General features: G+C 49.3%; 1 protein-coding gene and 1 long non-coding RNA gene across 2 annotated transcripts in view; one reads left to right on the top strand and one right to left on the bottom strand.

Annotated features, from left to right (window-relative positions):
• Positions 1 to 19,599, bottom strand: part of LOC139760483 (uncharacterized) — a 214,206-nt gene that overhangs the window by 81,070 nt on the left and 113,537 nt on the right. The gene's annotated exons all lie outside the window — the stretch shown is intronic.
• LOC139760703 (uncharacterized) overlaps positions 12,227 to 19,599 on the top strand; it is a 44,137-nt gene continuing 36,764 nt past the window's right edge. Inside the window, exon 1 of the mRNA XM_071684267.1 lies at positions 12,227 to 12,338. Coding sequence (XP_071540368.1) covers positions 12,297 to 12,338 — 42 coding nt within the window. The 5' untranslated portion in view covers positions 12,227 to 12,296. The remainder of the gene's footprint in view (positions 12,339 to 19,599) is intronic.

Here is a 19,599-nt window from a genome sequence, read left to right as displayed (position 1 = left end):
CTGACCACCCCAAGTCTTCTCCAAATGATACTGACCACCCCAAGTCTTCTCCAGATGATACTGACCACCCCAAGTCTTCTCCAAATGATACTGACCACCCTAAGTCTTCTCCAGATGATACTGACCACCCCAAGTCTTCTCCAAATGATACTGACCACCCCAAGTCTTCTCCAGATGATACTGACCACCCCAAGTCTCCTCCAGATGATACTGACCACCCCAAGTCTCCCCCAGATGATACTGACCACCTCAAGTCTCCTCCAGATGATACTGACCACCTCAAGTCTCTCCCAGATGATACTGACCACCCCAAGTCTCCTCCAGATGATATTGACCACCCCAAGTCTCCTCCAGATGATACTGACCACCCCAAGTCTCCTCCAGATGATATTGACCACCCCAAGTCTCCTCCAGATGATACTGACCACCCCAAGTCTCCTCCAGATGATACTGACCACCCCAAGTCTCCCCCAGATGATACTGACCACCTCAAGTCTCCTCAAGATGATACTGACCACCCCAAGTCTCCTCCAGATGATACTGACCACCCCAAGTCTCCTCCAGATGATACTGACCACCCCAAGTCTCTCCCAGATGATACTGACCACCCCAAGTCTCCCCCAGATGATACTGACCACCCCAAGTCTCCCCCAGATGATACTGACCACCTCAAGTCTCCTCCAGATGATACTGACCACCCCAAGTCTCCTCCAGATGATACTGACCACCCCAAGTCTCCTCCAGATGATACTGACCACCCCAAGTCTCCTCCAGATGATACTGACCACCCCAAGTCTCTCCCAGATGATACTGACCACCCCAAGTCTCCTCCAGATGATACTGACCACCCCAAGTCTCTCCCAGATGATACTGACCACCCCAAGTCTCCTCCAGATGATACTGACCACCCCAAGTCTCTCCCAGATGATACTGACCACCCCAAGTCTCCTCCAGATGATACTGACCACCCCAAGTCTCCCCCAGATGATACTGACCACCCCAAGTCTCCTCCAGATGATACTGACCACCCCAAGTCTCCTCCAGATGATACTGACCACCCCAAGTCTCCTCCAGATGATACTGACCACCTCAAGTCTCCTCCAGATGATACTGACCACCTCAAGTCTCCTCCAGATGATACTGACCACCCCAAGTCTTCCCCAGATGATACTGACCACCCCAAGTCTCCCCCAGATGATACTGACCACCTCAAGTCTCCTCCAGATGATACTGACCACCTCAAGTCTCCTCCAGATGATACTGACCACCCCAAGTCTTCCCCAGATGATACTGACCACCCCAAGTCTCCCCCAGATGATACTGACCACCTCAAGTCTCCTCCAGATGATACTGACCACCTCAAGTCTTCCCCAGATGATACTGACCACCCCAAGTCTCCTCCAGATGATACTGACCACCTCAAGTCTTCCCCAGATGATACTGACCACCCCAAGTCTCCTCCAGATGATACTGACCACCCCAAGTCTCCTCCAGATGATACTGACCACCCCAAGTCTCCTCCAGATGATACTGACCACCTCAAGTCTCCTCCAGATGATACTGACCACCCCAAGTCTCTCCCAGATGATACTGACCACCCCAAGTCTCCCCCAGATGATACTGACCACCCCAAGTCTCCTCCAGATGATACTGACCACCCCAAGTCTCCTCCAGATGATACTGACCACCCCAAGTCTCCCTCAGATGATACTGACCACCCCAAGTTTCCCCAGATGATACTGACCACCCCAAGTCTCCTCCCAGATGATACTGACCACCCCAAGTCTCCCTCAGATGATACTGACCACCTCAAGTCTCCTTGGGTGACCCTGACCACCATCTGTAGTCTCCCCCAGCAATCTCACCCATCCCTAATCCCTCTGGCGACCTTAAATAGCCCCACTCTGAGCTCCCCTAGTCTCCCCAGGTGTCCCTGACCACCCTCAGTCTCCCCAGGTGTCCCTGACCACCCTCAGTCTCCCCAGGTGTCCCTGACCACCCTCAGTCTCCCCAGGCGACCCTGACCACCCTCAGTCTCCCCAGGTGTCCCTGACCACCCTCAGTCTCCCCAGGTGTCCCTGACCACCCTCAGTCTCCCCAGGTGTCCCTGACCACCCTCAGTCTCCCCAGGTGTCCCTGACCACCCTCAGTCTCCCTGGGCGACCCTGACCACCCTCAGTCTCCCCAGGTGTCCCTGACCACCCTCAGTCTCCCCAGGCGACCCTGACCACCCTCAGTCTCCCCAGGTGTCCCTGACCACCCTCAGTCTCCCCAGGTGTCCCTGACCACCCTCAGTCTCCCTGGGCGACCCTGACCACCCTCAGTCTCCCCAGGTGTCCCTGACCACCCTCAGTCTCCCCAGGCGACCCTGACCACCCTCAGTCTCCCCAGGTGTCCCTGACCACCCTCAGTCTCCCCAGGTGTCCCTGACCACCCTCAGTCTCCCCAGGCGACCCTGACCACCCTCAGTCTCCCCAGGTGTCCCTGACCACCCTCAGTCTCCCCAGGTGTCCCTGACCACCCTCAGTCTCCCCAGGTGTCCCTGACCACCCTCAGTCTCCCCAGGTGTCCCTGACCACCCTCAGTCTCCCCAGGCGACCCTGACCACCACTCCCAGCCTCCCTGGGCGACCCTGACCACCACTCCCAGCCTCCCTGGCCGACCCTGACCACCACTCCCAGCCTCCCCGGCCGACCCTGACCACCACTCCCAGCCTCCCTGGCCGACCCTGACCACCACTCCCAGCCTCCCTGGCCGACCCTGACCACCACTCCCAGCCTCCCTGGCCGACCCTGACCACCACTCCCAGCCTCCCTGGGCGACCCTGACCACCACTCCCAGCCTCCCCGGCCGACGCTGACCACCCTAACCTCCTTTAGCGACCTTGACCAACAAGTGCCGTTCACCTTAAGCACCAATCCTCAGTCTCCCAGATGCACATGACCACCACCACCACCACCTCAGTCTCCCTAGGCAAGTTAGTTCTTATAATTGCCAGTCATTTCGTCATTCGCATTGCTGGCTACCCTGGTGTTAGTTTAGGTGCTTGTGTAGATGGTGAAATGAGTTGGTTATTCGAAAATGTGTATGAGAGTAAGAGGAAGGTACTACGTCAGAATGATGATAGCATAGTTATAAGAAAGGTTGAGTTGGGCGGACAGAATATGGTTCGAACACAAACCCTGATTATCCTTGTACACCGTGGCAGTCGCCAACACAATTGCCGTCCAATGCGACATGTCGGACAGGAGCAGCGGGCAGTTCCGACAGGATGTCCACATCCCGTCAAACAGAACCTCCTTCGGGGACTGGTACCCGCCAGTTAACCGTGGGGCAACGGACAGCCAACTGTCACCCACGAGCACAAAGAGGGGGAAACACACTCGCCAGCCCAAGGGCTAACACCAGATGGACACAGCGGGTTACTGATCTTAACCTGTGCTCTTGGATCACATCCTGTAAAGGTTATGGGTCTAGGATAGGGCTTTCACGGAGCACACCTCCAGGTCCCGGTATGGGAGCCCTAACCCTCGGAGAGCACTCGCGCTTTCTTGACACAATGCTCCTCGCCAATTCAGAGTGGCAGATGTTACCTGCACGGTGTCTTTCCCGGTTAGATCCCGTGCGCCCCTAAGGACTTCCGGGGTACCATAATAACTGCACTTGTGTTTGTATGCAGCTGAAAGCGCGAAACAGACTCCAGAGACCTGCGTGTCTATGACGTAAGCCTCTGACCCTCTGGAAGCAACGCTGTCTGGCTACCGGAAGGACCCTGCAATAGGAATGTGAGGCTCGCACACCACCTCGTGGCCCTTTTGTCTCAACCGCTCGGCCAAAAAGGCGTTGATGTTATCGTGCCTTTTAATGCGACATCTGAGAGATGTGGGCCAGCGTCCCGGGCTTGTGACATGTGTCACAGAGGCCGGAGATATCGGGTCGGCCTCTTTTAGCCCTTGCTGGGGTACAGAGTTTCGCAGATCGCACTTGGACTGCTCTAACATAGTCGCTGCCTGAGAGGAGTCGGGACTCGCTAGTTACCCATCTGCTGACTTTAGGTACAGCAGCAGAGGGCGCGAGACCCGATCCGTCGCAGGTAGAAGAATGCGCAGGGCTCGTCATGGGGCAGGCGGAGTCAGCAGCGAACCGCAACTCTCACCTGCCTATCCATGCGCGCCAACTGTGTCTTATATACTTCTCCAAACACCAGACGATGCATTAGCTTGAGCACGAGGAAGTCAACAAGGATAGCAATCCTCTGCTAAGGTTTTAGAGGGGCTCTGGTGATGTTAGCGAACCCTTCTTCTAGCTGGTCACCGTAGGATTTTCGCCTACCCGCTTCCCCAACAAGAATACCGAGGTACTTGTAGTCGTCCTCAGCGTCCGTGGAGCAGATAGCGCTGCCCAAGACTCGGAATGTCCTATTTTTTATTAACATACCAAGTCTTGCCCTTGCCATCGATCTCCATGCTGAGGGACCGACACTTTCCCGGGTTCACCTGAAGACCTCCTCCCGCGAACGTCTCCGCCATGACGTCAACTACTTTATGTAGACCGTCAGCCATCTGGGCCACCAGAACCAAGTCATCAGCACAGGCCAGCACTGACACCCTCTGGTCTCCAAATCTTACTCCCACTCCCATTTCCTTAACTCTTGCGACCCCTTCATCCATCACAAGGTTAAAAAGAATTGGGGATAAGGGATCGCCCTGCTTGAACCCACGTGTCATTTTAATTGGTTCCGATATATCACCGCTGCCTTCAATACGAGTGAAAGCTCGGTCGTACGTCAACATAATATATACCCTGACGGGGGCAGGAAAACCTTCCATGACATGGCCCGCTCGATAGATTAACACTATCAAATGCTTTAGCCATGTCGAGGAATGCCAGGTGCACACCATGGGCGTGTGCCCGCGCACGACCGATGATCGCATCCAAGATCGTGAGGTTCTCAAGGCATCCGTCCACAGGGACGAATGCCTTTTGAGCTCCATCGATCTGGACGAGGCTCGAGATGCGGCTGCTCAAGATCTTATGGAGCAGTCTGACTACGGCGCATAAGATGGTGATTGGCCTGTAGTCTTTGAGCTGGGTGGGATTTGGTACCTTGGATATCAGTACCGTCCTATTTGCTTTGAATGGCTCCGGCAACACAGAGGTGGCGATCCACAAGTTGAACATCTTGCAGAGCACCCACGGAGGGATAGATTGCAGGAGCCTACTCTGCCTTCCGTCAGGACCAGGGGCCGATGTTGTTGTGGCTTTGAGGTGGTGTGCAACCTCTCCCACGGTCACGACCTCTGCTATTTGTCTGCATGTCTGGTCATAATCAGTAATGGCACGTGTGTTCGGCTCCGATGGCCGCGAGAAGAGAGAGCCTCCCAGAAGGGATAGAGGGTTCCAGGCCCAACTGACGTTGGCGGAACCTTGCATTCGCCTTTCAGTACCTGTCTAGCGGCCAGCGACTTACTCTTTCGATAAAGCCGCTGTACTGTTTTGTACTGCTCCCTTCGCAGTCGGTTTCTACTCACAGGGTCCACATCGGTCCAGCGGACGTCACCCGCGTTCGCTGGTTGTCCTGTTCCGCCCTCACCCCGATTTGGGCGGCTATTGGTCGAGCCACAGGAACTTACCAGTTTCCTGGCATGTTCTGTGGCTGCCGTGATGGCAGAGAGGCTGTCCCCTCGGCGCAGATGTCCAAGGGCGACATTCAACACTTCCTCGCCCCACACAGGATTGATGGCACCAAGCCCTAGTGTGTCAAGATAGAAGACAGTCTACTCGACGAAAGAGACGACGGACTGAGATTGGGTTTGGGGCGCCCGCGGAGCGTCAGACAAATAAAACCGTGGGGTCGGCACCATCACCAGGATCGGCGGACTGCCCCCATCGAGAGCAGCTCCCTCTCCCAGATTAGCGAAACCCTTCCCACCGGAGTTAGCACTCACGCGCCTTCTGTCACGTGGTGCTCCCTCCCTGTTGCCGCTCCGCGTGTTGCCTCTTACGTCGTCCGGGACACGTCTCCTATTTGGCACACTAAACGCGACCTCTCCACCTACACCGTCCTCGTGGTGAGGGTTGACGTCCAGGATCAACTCTTGAACACGGGCCTTGTATGTACCTTTCCTCTGGAGGCCCTTGATTGCTACTACCGACCGGCTTGAAGCAGTAGCCTGTAGCCGCTGGTTCAGGCCCTGCCTGGCAACTAGAGAGGGACCAGCTGCCATCTTCGCCTCTTCCCTAGCGAGGAGCTCTACTTCCTCGTCGGTCCATCTCGCCTTAGACACAACGTGCCGTGTCGCAATTTGTTGGTGGAATAGGTTTGCATGAGCCCGCCGTTCGTGGACCCTACGGCCCCGATAGCTGGCATATGTGCTCCCACAATGTGGGCAAGTGGGAGAGCAGTCTTCAGCCGTTCCCCCTTGGTTATCGTTGACACCCGACATGCCAACGGTGGTTGGCACGCAAGTCCCAAAGGGTTTTATGGTGCTTTATCGGGTGTCACGGGGCGAAAACCCGTGACAGGGGTAGACGTCCCCTAGGAGCTACACGGCACTACTGCCCTAGGACAGCAGGGGACCGCAGTCAGGTGATGGTGGCTGCCGCCGTGTATCGATCCCTGACCTCCCTTTAGCAGTGGTCCCGCTAAGCCAGTAAGCTAGCTGGACAACACCCGACTCTCAGCTGCTGAGTGACTTATACTGGATCGTCACTCAGCGGAGCTAGGGCTTCAGTGGCTGCAATCACAATACTATTTGCTCGTCTGCTGTTGTTGCTCACACAACTAGCACCGCGATCCGGTCATTTGCAGCCCCTTAAGAGACCAACCCTGCTATTCCCCCCGCAGACGACCCAGACCACACCCAGTCTCCCTCGACGACCCCAACCATCTACCCCAGCCTCGCTCGGCGGCAAGTTTCCGCAGTCGACTCTGTCCACCGCCAAGTCTCCCGAGGCGTCTAGCGTTCCCCAGGTCAGGTCTAGATCTCCTGTAGAGGCAACGGACGCTGGCTGTCGTGACTTCTACGTCCAGTGTTGACGCGCTGCGCTGTGACGTTGCCAGCGTCCTCCACATGCTACCTGTGGGGCTACAGAGCTCGGCGAGGGCTACCCGTGGGACGACACAGCCTAACACAAACCTGAGGTGCCATCTCTTGAGCACGGCGGTATGAGCTTCGGGTACGTCAGTCTACGCTTTGAGTTGGCCCATAAAGGTCAGGTCAAAGGTCAGGTTACTACACTGAGGGGTCGTAACGACATGTGCAAGAGTCGTGTTTCATCTTTTGACCGCTGACGGGTCATCCACGCGTCCCTGCTACACCTACCTAGTCATCAACGCTTCCCTAGTAGATCTACCTTGATTATCCACGAGTCCCTGATACAACTACCTGGTCATCCACGCGTCCCTGTTACACCCACCTGATCATCCACGCGGCCCTGATACAACTACCTGGTCATCCACGCGTCCCTGGTAAAACTACCTGATCATCCACGCGTCCCTGGTACAACTACCTGATCATCCAGGCGGCCCTGATACAACTTCCTGGTCATCCACGCGTCCCTGGTACACCTACTTGGTCATCCACGCTTCCCTGATACAACTACCTGGTCATCCACGCGTCCCTGGTACACCCACCTGATCATCCACGTGTCCCTGATACAACTACCTGGTCATCCATGAGTCCCTGATACAACTACCTGGTCATCCACGCGTCCCTGATACAAGTACCTGGTCATCCACGCGTGTCTGGTACAACTACCTGGTCATCCACGCATCCCTGGTATAACTACCTGGTCATCCACGCGTCCCTGGTACATCCACCTGATCATCCATGCGTCCCTGGTACAACTATCTGGTCATCCACGCGTCCCTGGTACAGCTACCTGGTCATCCACGCGTCCCTGGTACAACTACCTGGTCATCCACGCGTCCCTGGTACACCCACCTGGTCATCCACGCGTCCCTGGTACACCCACCTGGTCATCCACGCGTCCCTGGTACAACTACCTGGTCATCCATGCGTCCCTGGTACATCCACCTGGTCATCCACGCGTCCCTGGTACAACTACTTGGTCATCCACGCGTCCCTGGTACACCTACTTGGTCATCCACGCTTCCCTGATACAACTACCTGGTCATCCATGCGTCCCTGGTACACCCACCTGATCATCCACGTGTCCCTGATACAACTACCTGGTCATCCATGAGTCCCTGATACAACTACCTGGTCATCCACGCGTCCCTGATACAAGTACCTGGTCATCCACGCGTGTCTGGTACAACTACCTGGTCATCCACGCATCCCTGGTATAACTACCTGGTCATCCACGCGTCCCTGGTACATCCACCTGGTCATCCATGCGTCCCTGGTACAACTATCTGGTCATCCACGCGTCCCTGGTACAGCTACCTGGTCATCCACGCGTCCCTGGTACAACTACCTGGTCATCCACGCGTCCCTGGTACACCCACCTGGTCATCCACGCGTCCCTGGTACACCCACCTGGTCATCCACGCGTCCCTGGTACAACTGCCTGGTCATCCATGCGTCCCTGGTACATCCACCTGGTCATCCACGCGTCCCTGGTACAACTACTTGGTCATCCACGCGTCCCTGGTAAAACTACCTGGTCATCCACGCGTCCCCGATACATCTACCTGGTCATCCACGCGCCCCTGATACAACTACCTGGTCATCCACGCGTCCCTGGTACACCCACCTGGTCATCCACGCGTCCCTGGTACAACTACCTGGTCATCCATGCGTCCCTGGTACATCCACCTGGTCATCCACGCGTCCCTGGTACAACTACTTGGTCATCCACGCGTCCCTGGCAAAACTACCTGGTCATCCACGCGTCCCCGATACATCTACCTGGTCATCCACGCGCCCCTGATACAACTACCTGGTCATCCACGCGTCCCTGGTACAACTACCTGGTCATCCACGCGTCCCTGGTACAACTACTTGGTCATCCACGCGTCCCTGGTAAAACTACCTGGTCATCCACGCGTCCCTGATACAACTACCTGGTCATCCACGCGTCCATGGTACACCCACCTGGTCATCCACGCGTCCATGGTACCCCCAACTGGTCATCGACATTCGACAGTTTCCATCTTATCTATTGTCAAGCGTTTTCATTATGACATCCTTGCCAATAAAGACAAGGTTAAGAGTACATATGTTGTTCTATATATCCTGTGTGTTACGAGCAGCTGCCATCATGTGGCACGGATGGTACACAGCACGACCAGAGGAATGAAGACGTGACAGCCAGGAGCCAACACCTGCGTCCAGGCCGGACACATGATCCCCTTCCAATTGAATTCATTCTAATACACGTCAGTGCACTGGTATACCAGACAGCCTTATCGCAATCAACGTTCATATATTTGCCGTTTACGCTCCTGTCAGATAAGCAGAATATCAGATGCAAATGAATTCAAAGAGCTCCAGACCAATGGGTCCTAACGAGGCTGATTGCGGCAGTGGAAGAGAATAGAAGCTCATGGGTTAGTGTGGTTGGCACAGAAAGACATACAGACTTTTCGTTGAAGACCTGTAGACTTTTCGTACAGCTGAAGTGGTGCACATAATGTCAGTCGTGGAACTGATGCAAAACGTATCTTTCGTACTCCTTTAAACTACTCTTAATTGGTAAATCATTCAACATGTTAACAATTCTGATGACGAAAAAGTGCTTCGCCTCACACGAGGTAGCACGTTTGCTCACGAGTTTACATCCACTTCTATGAGTTAAATCCGACGAATCTATCCTTACGTAGCTCGTTAGATCGAAATTATCGATGCATTTCATCATTCTGAATACTTGTATTATTTCATCTCTTAATCATCTCTTTCGTAAGTTAAACAGATCTAATTCGTTCATTCAGCTCTCACAAGATTTGTATCTCAGTCCGGCAATCATCCTCGTAGCTCGCCTTTGTACTTTCTCCATTCTTTCTATGTCTTTCCTCAAGTATGGTGATCCAAAGAGAACACAATACGCAAGACGGGGCTTAACTAGTGAGTTGTGAAGAGCGAGAATAATTTCCCTGAACTTAATTCCAAATCCCATATCAATGAGTCCAAGAATTTTGCTCTCAGATTTTTACTGCTTCTGTACACTCCCAAGACTGATCCCTGTGACACACCACTTGTTACGTCTAACCATTCAAAGGCTTGATCGTTAATCACTACTCTTTGTTTACGGCCAGTCAACCAATTCCCTAACATCGAAGCACAACCCCGTCTATACCATGTAACATAACTTTTGTTAGTGACCTTTGATGTGAAACTTTATACATTGCTTTTTGACACTCTTAGATAAGTGACATCAACTGCTTTGCTTTTGTCACATATGATAATGATATCACCACAAATGACGCAGCTTTGTTAGACGTGAACAATTGCGTAGAAAATCATGCTGAGAATCGTTTAAGTGGTGATCCTCTAAATGGTTTACAATCTTACATCAAATAATGGTTTCCATTAGTTTACCAAATACAGACGTTAAAGCAACTTGGACGATTCATTCTGGGTTTCGATTGATTGCCTTTTTTGAATATCAGTGTTACAGTGGCAAGTTTCCGCTCCTCTGTCACATTTCCCATAGCAAGTGATCCACTGAAATGGGAAGCCAACGGTTAACCATCTCAAATTTTTTCGCCTCTTTCAGTGTCTGCGGAGAAACCTCATCTGGGTCTGCCGTTTTATTTACTCTCATACCACTGAGCGCTGATACCTTTATCTGTTATTTCAATATGTTTCAAAATCCCTCTCAATTGTAAATACAGATAAAAAAAATTCGTGTAAAATCTTTGCCACGGCTTCGTTGTCGTGAATCAAGTCACCCTTTTCTGTAACTAATGGCCTAATCAATTGGATAATGACACTCTTAATTATGACTATACAACTCTTCAGGGAATCTTCTGCTATCTTTCAGCAATATACGCTTCATACTGACGTTTGCTTTGACGTATGTCTCTTAGTTTCTCTACTCACATTTATATAATTTACTCTATCATGTTGGCTACTGATCTCTTTGAGTTCCTTATGTGCTACTTTGTTAGTCAACAAGCACTTCTTTTTTGTCGCTCCACCACTTCCACCTCGTTTTGGAAAAAGGCCTCCTGATACGCAATGGCGCATATGTTCCTCCACTGCTTTGAAAGTGTTACTGAATCTTTCCCGAGCTACGTCCACAACGTTTGCATCGACGACATCATCCCAAGTTGGCCTGTCAAGATCAGTGCAAGTCTAAAAGCTGACCAACAATGCAGACATTAAAAAGTTAAGGTTTTGATCAGGCCACCCCTCACTCTTCTCTTTTCTAAGGTGGGCAAAATTGAATCCCCTCGACTTTCCCTGTAACAGCTCTTAATGCTAGTACCACCATATTTCCCTCCTCAAGACCTTCTCTATTAACTCTTTGTGCTTCTTCAAGTAAAGTGACCAAACTTGAGAAGCATATTGACAGGTAGTGTTATGATGGCTAGATCACCCATGACAGGTAGTGTCACCCTAGCCGTCCTCTGCCACCCCCATGACACTCCAGTCATCTGTGGTCAGCGGAACAGCAGTCGTGTTCATGTCTCGGTACATCATCTGGGCCATGTAATTACCTTACAACCTCATTAGTGGTCGTTGGAAGTCGAGGCTTCATTACTGCCGCATATGATCCATCTGGAAATTACTAATTATGAATAAGGATTTACAGGCCGGGAGAGGGACAGAGACATAGAAAAATTCTGAAAATTATCCAGGTCCGTCCAAGATATCATTACTTTTCTTAGACTCTGATCTGTGGACGAAGAGACATTATAATGCTTGCAAGAGTGAGATAGGATGAGGAGGACTTGGAGAGATATGAGTGAGCTTTTGAAGGGTCCTTATTCACATCCAGGTCAGTCCAAGATATATATATATATATATATCTTAGACTGACCTGGATAATTTTCAGAATTTCTCTGTGTCTCTGTCCCTCTCCCGCCCTGTAAAAGTGTGTGTGTGTGTGTGTGTGTGTGTGTGTGTGTGTGTGTGTGTGTGTGTGTGTGTGTGTAGATATGTGATCACGAATAGGTTGCTACAGACCCAACCAAACATGCAAATGGCCACAGCACATAATGTCTGAATGTTACAAATTACGACAGAAACGTGGTGGAGGGGAAGGGTGGAGGGGAAGGGGGAAGGGAAGGGGGGGGGAGATGACTTGTAGGGGGAGTAAGGAGGGACGTAACTTGGGGCTGGGTGGTGGTAGGCAACGCGGGCCAGACCTTGAGTGACGGCGGCATGATGAGGACCTCCTGCTGCCTGATGATCCTCCTTCTGCAGGTAATGTAAACACCTACATGTACAGCACCAGCAGTCAGGTCTCCACCTCTGGAACACTCGACCATCATTACTTTTCGTAGACTCTGATCTGTGGACGAAGAGGCATTATAATCCCTGCAAAAGTGAGATAGGATGAGGAGGACTTGGAGAGATAGGAGTGGGCTTTTGAAGAGTCCTTATTCACACCAGACTGGTCCTCTATACCGTGTACTGAGCACCAAACACTATTCCATAGATTATCTTACCATGTACTGCCATTGTTACAGAGGGTTTTGTAAAGTCTGTTATCAAGTGGCTGAATACATGGGTAACTTTCTTAATATGTACTGAAAGAACGGGGACATGATTAACTGAGTGATGTCAAAAGCTAAAAGAGCCTTTAGGGTGTATTGGGAGGAGGATTTACCTGATACAACAGCCAACCAGCATTTGAAAGGTATCAGAGGGCGAGGGATGAGAACAGGAACTAGGTAAGGCAGGAGAGGCAGAAGCGAAACTTTGAAATAAGTACTTCAGAAAAGGTAGGCGATAATCCGGAACTAATCCATGAATTCATCAGGTAAAGAGAAGTTGCTTAGGCTGGAAGGAAGAAAGGATTAGAACTGTGTTCGCGTTGGAGGGTACGGTAACCCGAGGAAGAGCGGGATGAGATGAGGGGACAATGGTAGTAGGCCGCTGAAGGGGCCTCTTCCATATCAGGCAAATGGTCCTGCCGAAGTCTATCCACATGTGCTCAGGTAATGTGTGGAGCTATCTGACGGGCTGCATGGAATGGTAAGATAATCTATGGAATAGTGTTTGGTGCTCAGTACACGGTATAGAGGACCAGTCTGATGTGAATAATGACCCCTCAAAAGCTCACGCATATCTCTCCAAGTCCTCCTCATCCTATCTCACTCTTGCAGGGATTATAATGTCTCTTCGTAAATCTAGGCCGGCTGGTCCATGTCTAAGTCGTCCTGACCATGGTATCATCGCCAGTCTAGTATCTTCCCACAAGAAATGGTTCATCTCTGTGTAGTTTCTACAACTGTAACTCCCCCTGTGAGTCTGGTCTCCATTCTGATCTTCATATGACCAAACCAGCCGCCACGTAGGCAGACCTAACCTCTATACACGGCAATGTCGTACCTGATGTTATCCATTTCTTACGATACGTGAAGATAAGATTTAGTATTGATAGTGTACCAGTTACTCTGACGTCATCTCGTGTGCTCAATGACGTGCTCACGCTACAAGATTTCCTGAATACATTCTAATAATTTTGTGTCACCATGACTCTGTCTTTATCAAAATGTAAAATTATTCCAAATATATATATATATATATATATATATATATATATATATATATTCTTTTTTTTATTATACTTTGTCGCTGTCTCCCGCGTTAGCGAGGTAGCGCAAGAATGGCCCAACCCACCCACATAAATTGTATATACATACACGTCCACACAGGTACATATACATTTCAACGTATACATATATATACATACACAGACATATACATATATACATGCGAACATAGTGCTTAGAAACGCGCACCTTCATAGAACGAACAAACCTCCAACAGCCAGGATCGAACCCGGGACCCCTGTGTAGGAGGCGGGAACGCTAACCTGGCTAATAGGAAATAACTATTCGAATACTATGTACTCGAATACCTTTCGTCTCACGTTGATGACCAACGGGGTCTACACCGGTCATTTCCCAACAGGGGCACATAGCCAGCAGATAGCATTTTACCGAACCTAACTCTACAAACGCGGAGGTATATGAATACGAACATAGTGCATAGAAACGCGCACCTTCACAGAACATACAAACCTCCAACAGCCAGGATCGAACCCGGGACCCTTGTGCAAGAGGCGGGAATGCTAACCGCTAGGCTATGGGCCTGACTAATAGGAAATAACTATTCGAATACTATGTACTCGAATACCCTTCGTCTCACGTTGGTGAGCAACGGGGTCTACACTGGTCATTTCCCAACAGGCGCACATAGCCAACAGGTAGCATTTTACAGAACCTAACTGTACAACTGTACAACGGTATATGAATACGAACGTAGTGCACAGAAACGCGCACCTTCATAGAACATACAAACCTCCAATAGATATATATATATATTTTTTTTTTTTTAATACTTTGTCGCTGTCTCCCGCGTTTGCGAGGTAGCGCAAGGAAACAGACGAAAGAAATGGCCCAACCCCCCCCCCCCCATACACATGTATATACATACGTCCACACACGCAAATATACATACCTACACAGCTTTCCATGGTTTACCCCAGACGCTTCACATGCCTTGATTCCATCCACTGACAGCACGTCAACCCCGGTATACCACATCGCTCCAATTCACTCTATTCCTTGCCCTCCTTTCACCCTCCTGCATGTTCAGGCCCCGATCACACAAAATCTTTTTCACTCCATCTTTCCACCTCCAATTTGGTCTCCCTCTTCTCCTTGCTCCCTCCACCTCCGACACATATATCCTCTTGGTCAATCTTTCCTCACTCATCCTCTCCATGTGCCCAAACCACTTCAAAACACCCTCTTCTGCTCTCTCAACCACGCTCTTTTTATTTCCACACATCTCTCTTACCCTTACGTTACTCACTCGATCAAACCACCTCACACCACACATTGTCCTCAAACATCTCATTTCCAGCACATCCATCCTCCTGCGCACAACTCTATCCATAGCCCACGCCTCGCAACCATACAACATTGTTGGAACCACTATTCCTTCAAACATACCCATTTTTGCTTTCCGAGATAATGTTCTCGACTTCCACACATTCTTCAAGGCCCCCAGAATTTTCGCCCCCTCCCCCACCCTATGATCCACTTCCGCTTCCATGGTTCCATCCGCTGCCAGATCCACTCCCAGATATCTAAAACACTTCACTTCCTCCAGTTTTTCTCCATTCAAACTCACCTCCCAATTGACTTGACCCTCAACCCTACTGTACCTAATAACCTTGCTCTTATTCACATTTACTCTTAACTTTCTTCTTCCACACACTTTACCAAACTCAGTCACCAGCTTCTGCAGCTTCTCACATGAATCAGCCACCAGCGCTGTATCATCAGCGAACAACAACTGACTCACTTCCCAAGCTCTCTCATCCCCAACAGACTTCATACTTGCCCCTCATTCCAAAACTCTTGCATTTACCTCCCTAACAACCCCATCCATAAACAAATTAAACAACCATGGAGACATCACACACCCCTGCCGCAAACCTACATTCACTGAGAACCAATCACTTTCCTCTCTTCCTACACGTACACATGCCTTACATCCTCGATAAAAACTTTTCACTGCTTCTAACAACCATATATATATATATATATATATATATATATATTATTATTTTTTTTTATTATACTTTGTCGCTGTCTCCCGCGTTTGCGAGGTAGCGCAAGGAAACAGACGAAAGAAATGGCCCAACCCCCCCCCCCCATACACATGTATATACATACGTCCACACACGCAAATATACATACCTACACAGCTTTCCATGGTTTACCCCAGACGCTTCACATGCCCTGCTTCAATCCACTGACAGCACGTCAACCCCGGTATACCACATCGCTCCAATTCACTCTATTCCCTGCCCTCCTTTCACCCTCCTGCATGTTCAGGCCCCGATCCCACAAAATCTTTTTCACTCCATCTTTCCACCTCCAATTTGGTCTCCCTCTTCTCCTTGTTCCCTCCACCTCCGACACATATATCCTCTTGGTCAATCTTTCCCCACTCATCCTCTCCATGTGCCCAAACCACTTCAAAACACCCTCTTCTGCTCTCTCAACCACTCTCTTTTTATTTCCACACATCTCTCTTACCCTTACGTTACTCACTCGATCAAACCACCTCACACCACACATTGTCCTCAAACATCTCATTTCCAGCACATCCATCCTCCTGCGCACAACTCTATCCATAGCCCACGCCTCGCAACCATACAACATTGTTGGAACCACTATTCCTTCAAACATACCCATTTTTGCTTTCCGAGATAATGTTCTCGACTTCCACACATTCTTCAAGGCCCCCAGAATTTTCGCCCCCTCCCCCACCCTATGATCCACTTCCGCTTCCATGGTTCCATCCGCTGCCAGATCCACTCCCAGATATCTAAAACGCTTCACTTCCTCCAGTTTTTCTCCATTCAAACTCACCTCCCAATTGACTTGACCCTTAACCCTACTGTACCTAATAACCTTGCTCTTATTCACATTTACTCTAAACTTTCTTCTTCCACACACTTTTCCAAACTCAGTCACCAGCTTCTGCAGTTTCTCACATGAATCAGCCACCAGCGCTGTATCATCAGCGAACAACAACTGACTCACTTCCCAAGCTCTCTCATCCCCAACAGACTTCATACTTGCCCCTCTTTCCAAAACTCTTGCATTTACCTCCCTAACAACCCCATCCATAAACAAATTAAACAACCATGGAGACATCACACACCCCTGCCGCAAACCTACATTCACTGAGAACCAATCACTTTCCTCTCTTCCTACACGTACACATGCCTTACATCCTCGATAAAAACTTTTCACTGCTTCTAACAACTTTCCTCCCACACCATATATTCTTAATACCTTCCACAGAGCATCTCTATCAACTCTATCATATGCCTTCTCCAGATCCATAAATGCCACATACAAATCCATTTGCTTTTCTAAGTATTTCTCACATACATTCTTCAAAGCAAACACCTGATCCACACATCCTCTACCACTTCTGAAACCACACTGCTCTTCCCCAATCTGATGCTCTGTACATGCCTTCACCCTCTCAATCAATACCCTCCCATACAATTTACCAGGAATACTCAACAAACTTATACCTCTGTAATTTGAGCACTCACTCTTATCCCCTTTGCCTTTGTACAATGGCACTATGCACGCATTCCGCCAATCCTCAGGCACCTCACCATGAGTCATACATACATTAAATAACCTTACCAACCAGTCAACAGTACAGTCACCCCCTTTTTTAATAAATTCCACTGCAATACCATCCAAACCTGCTGCCTTGCCGGCTTTCATCTTCCGCAAAGCTTTTACTACCTCTTCTCTGTTTACCAAATCATTTTCCCTAACCCTCTCACTTTGCACACCACCTCGACCAAAACACCCTATATCTGCCACTCTATCATCAAACACATTCAACAAACCTTCAAAATACTCACTCCATCTCCTTCTCACATCACCACTACTTGTTATCACCTCCCCACTTGCGCCCTTCACCGAAGTTCCCATTTCCTCCCTTGTCTTACGCACTTTATTTACCTCCTTCCAGAACATCTTTTTATTCTCCCTAAAATTTAATGATACTCTCTCACCCTAACTCTCATTTGCCCTTTTTTTCACCTCTTGCACCTTTCTCTTGACCTCCTGTCTCTTTCTTTTATACATCTCCCACTCAATTGCATTTTTTCCCTGCAAAAATCGTCCAAATGCCTCTCTCTTCTCTTTCACTAATACTCTTACTTCTTCATCCCACCACTCACTACCCTTTCTAATCAAATATATATATATATATATATATATATATATATATATATATATATATATATATATATATATATATATATATATATATAAAGGGGAAGAGTGGTTTGGGAATGTCTGGGGAGTAAAGTCAGGGGTTAGTGAGAGGACAAGAGCAAGGGAAGGAGTAGCAATACTCCTGAAACAGGAGTTGTGGGAGTATGTGATAGAATGTAAGAAAGTAAATTCTCGATTAATATGGGTAAAACTGAAAGTTGATGGAGAGAGGTGGGTGATTATTGGTGCATATGCACCTGGGCATGAGAAGAAAGATCATGAGAGGCAAGTGTTTTGGGAGCAGCTGAATGAGTGTGTTAGTGGTTTTGATGCACGAGACCGGGTCATAGTGATGGGTGATTTGAATGCAAAGGTGAGTAATGTGGCAGTTGAGGGAATAATTGGTATACATGGGGTGTTCAGTGTTGTAAATGGAAATGGTGAAGAGCTTGTAGATTTATGTGCTGAAAAAGGACTGATGATTGGGAATACCTGGTTTAAAAAGCGAGATATACATAAGTATACTTATTTAAGTAGGAGAGATGGCCAGAGAGCGTTATTGGATGACGTGTTAATTGACAGGCGTGCGAAAGAGAGACTTTTGGATGTTAATGTGCTGAGAGGTGCAACTGGAGGGATGTCTGATCATTATCTTGTGGAGGCTAAGGTGAAGATTTGTATGGGTTTTCAGAAAAGAAGAGTGAATGTTGGGGTGAAGAGGGTGGTGAGAGTAAGTGAGCTTGAGAAGGAGACCTGTGTGAGGAAGTACCAGGAGAGACTGAGTACAGAATGGAAAAAGGTGAGAACAATAGAGGTAAGGGGAGTGGGGGAGGAATGGGATGTATTTAGGGAATATCAGTGATGGATTGCGCAAAAGATGCTTGTGGCATGAGAAGAGTGGGAGGTGGGTTGATTAGAAAGGGTAGTGAGTGGTGGGATGAAGAAGTAAGAGTATTAGTGAAAGAGAAGAGAGAGGCATTTGGACGATTTTTGCAGGGAAAAAATGCAATTGAGTGGGAGATGTATAAAAGAAAGAGACAGGAGGTCAAGAGAAAGGTGCAAGAGGTGAAAAAAAGGGCAAATGAGAGTTGGGGTGAGAGAGTATCATTAAATTTTAGGGAGAATAAAAAGATGTTCTGGAAGGAGGTAAATAAAGTGCGTAAGACAAGGGAGCAAATGGGAACTTCAGTGAAGGGCGCAAATGGGGAGGTGATAACAAGTAGGGGTGATGTGAGAAGGAGATGGAGTGAGTATTTTGAAGGTTTGTTGAATGTGTTTGATGATAGAGTGGCAGATATAGGGTGTTTTGGTCGAGGTGGTGTGCAAAGTGAGAGGGTTAGGGAAAATGATTTGGTAAACAGAGAAGAGGTAGTGAAAGCTTTGCGGAAGATGAAAGCCGGCAAGGCAGCAGGTTTGGATGGTATTGCAGTGGAATCTATTAAAAAAGGGGGTGACTGTATTGTTGACTGGTTGGTAAGGTTATTTAATGTATGTATGACTCATGGTGAGGTGCCTGAGGATTGGCGGAATGCGTGCATAGTGCCATTGTACAAAGGCAAAGGGGATAAGAGTGAGTGCTCAAATTACAGAGGTATAAGTTTGTTGAGTATTCCTGGTAAATTATATGGGAGGGTATTGATTGAGAGGGTGAAGGCATGTACAGAGCATCAGATTGGGGAAGAGCAGTG

The sequence above is a fragment of the Panulirus ornatus genome, chromosome 37 (assembly GCF_036320965.1).
Source record: "Panulirus ornatus isolate Po-2019 chromosome 37, ASM3632096v1, whole genome shotgun sequence".
NCBI lineage: Eukaryota > Metazoa > Arthropoda > Malacostraca > Decapoda > Palinuridae > Panulirus > Panulirus ornatus.
Note: the sequence above shows the minus strand (reverse complement) of the source record. Positions and strands in the feature narration are given on the sequence as shown.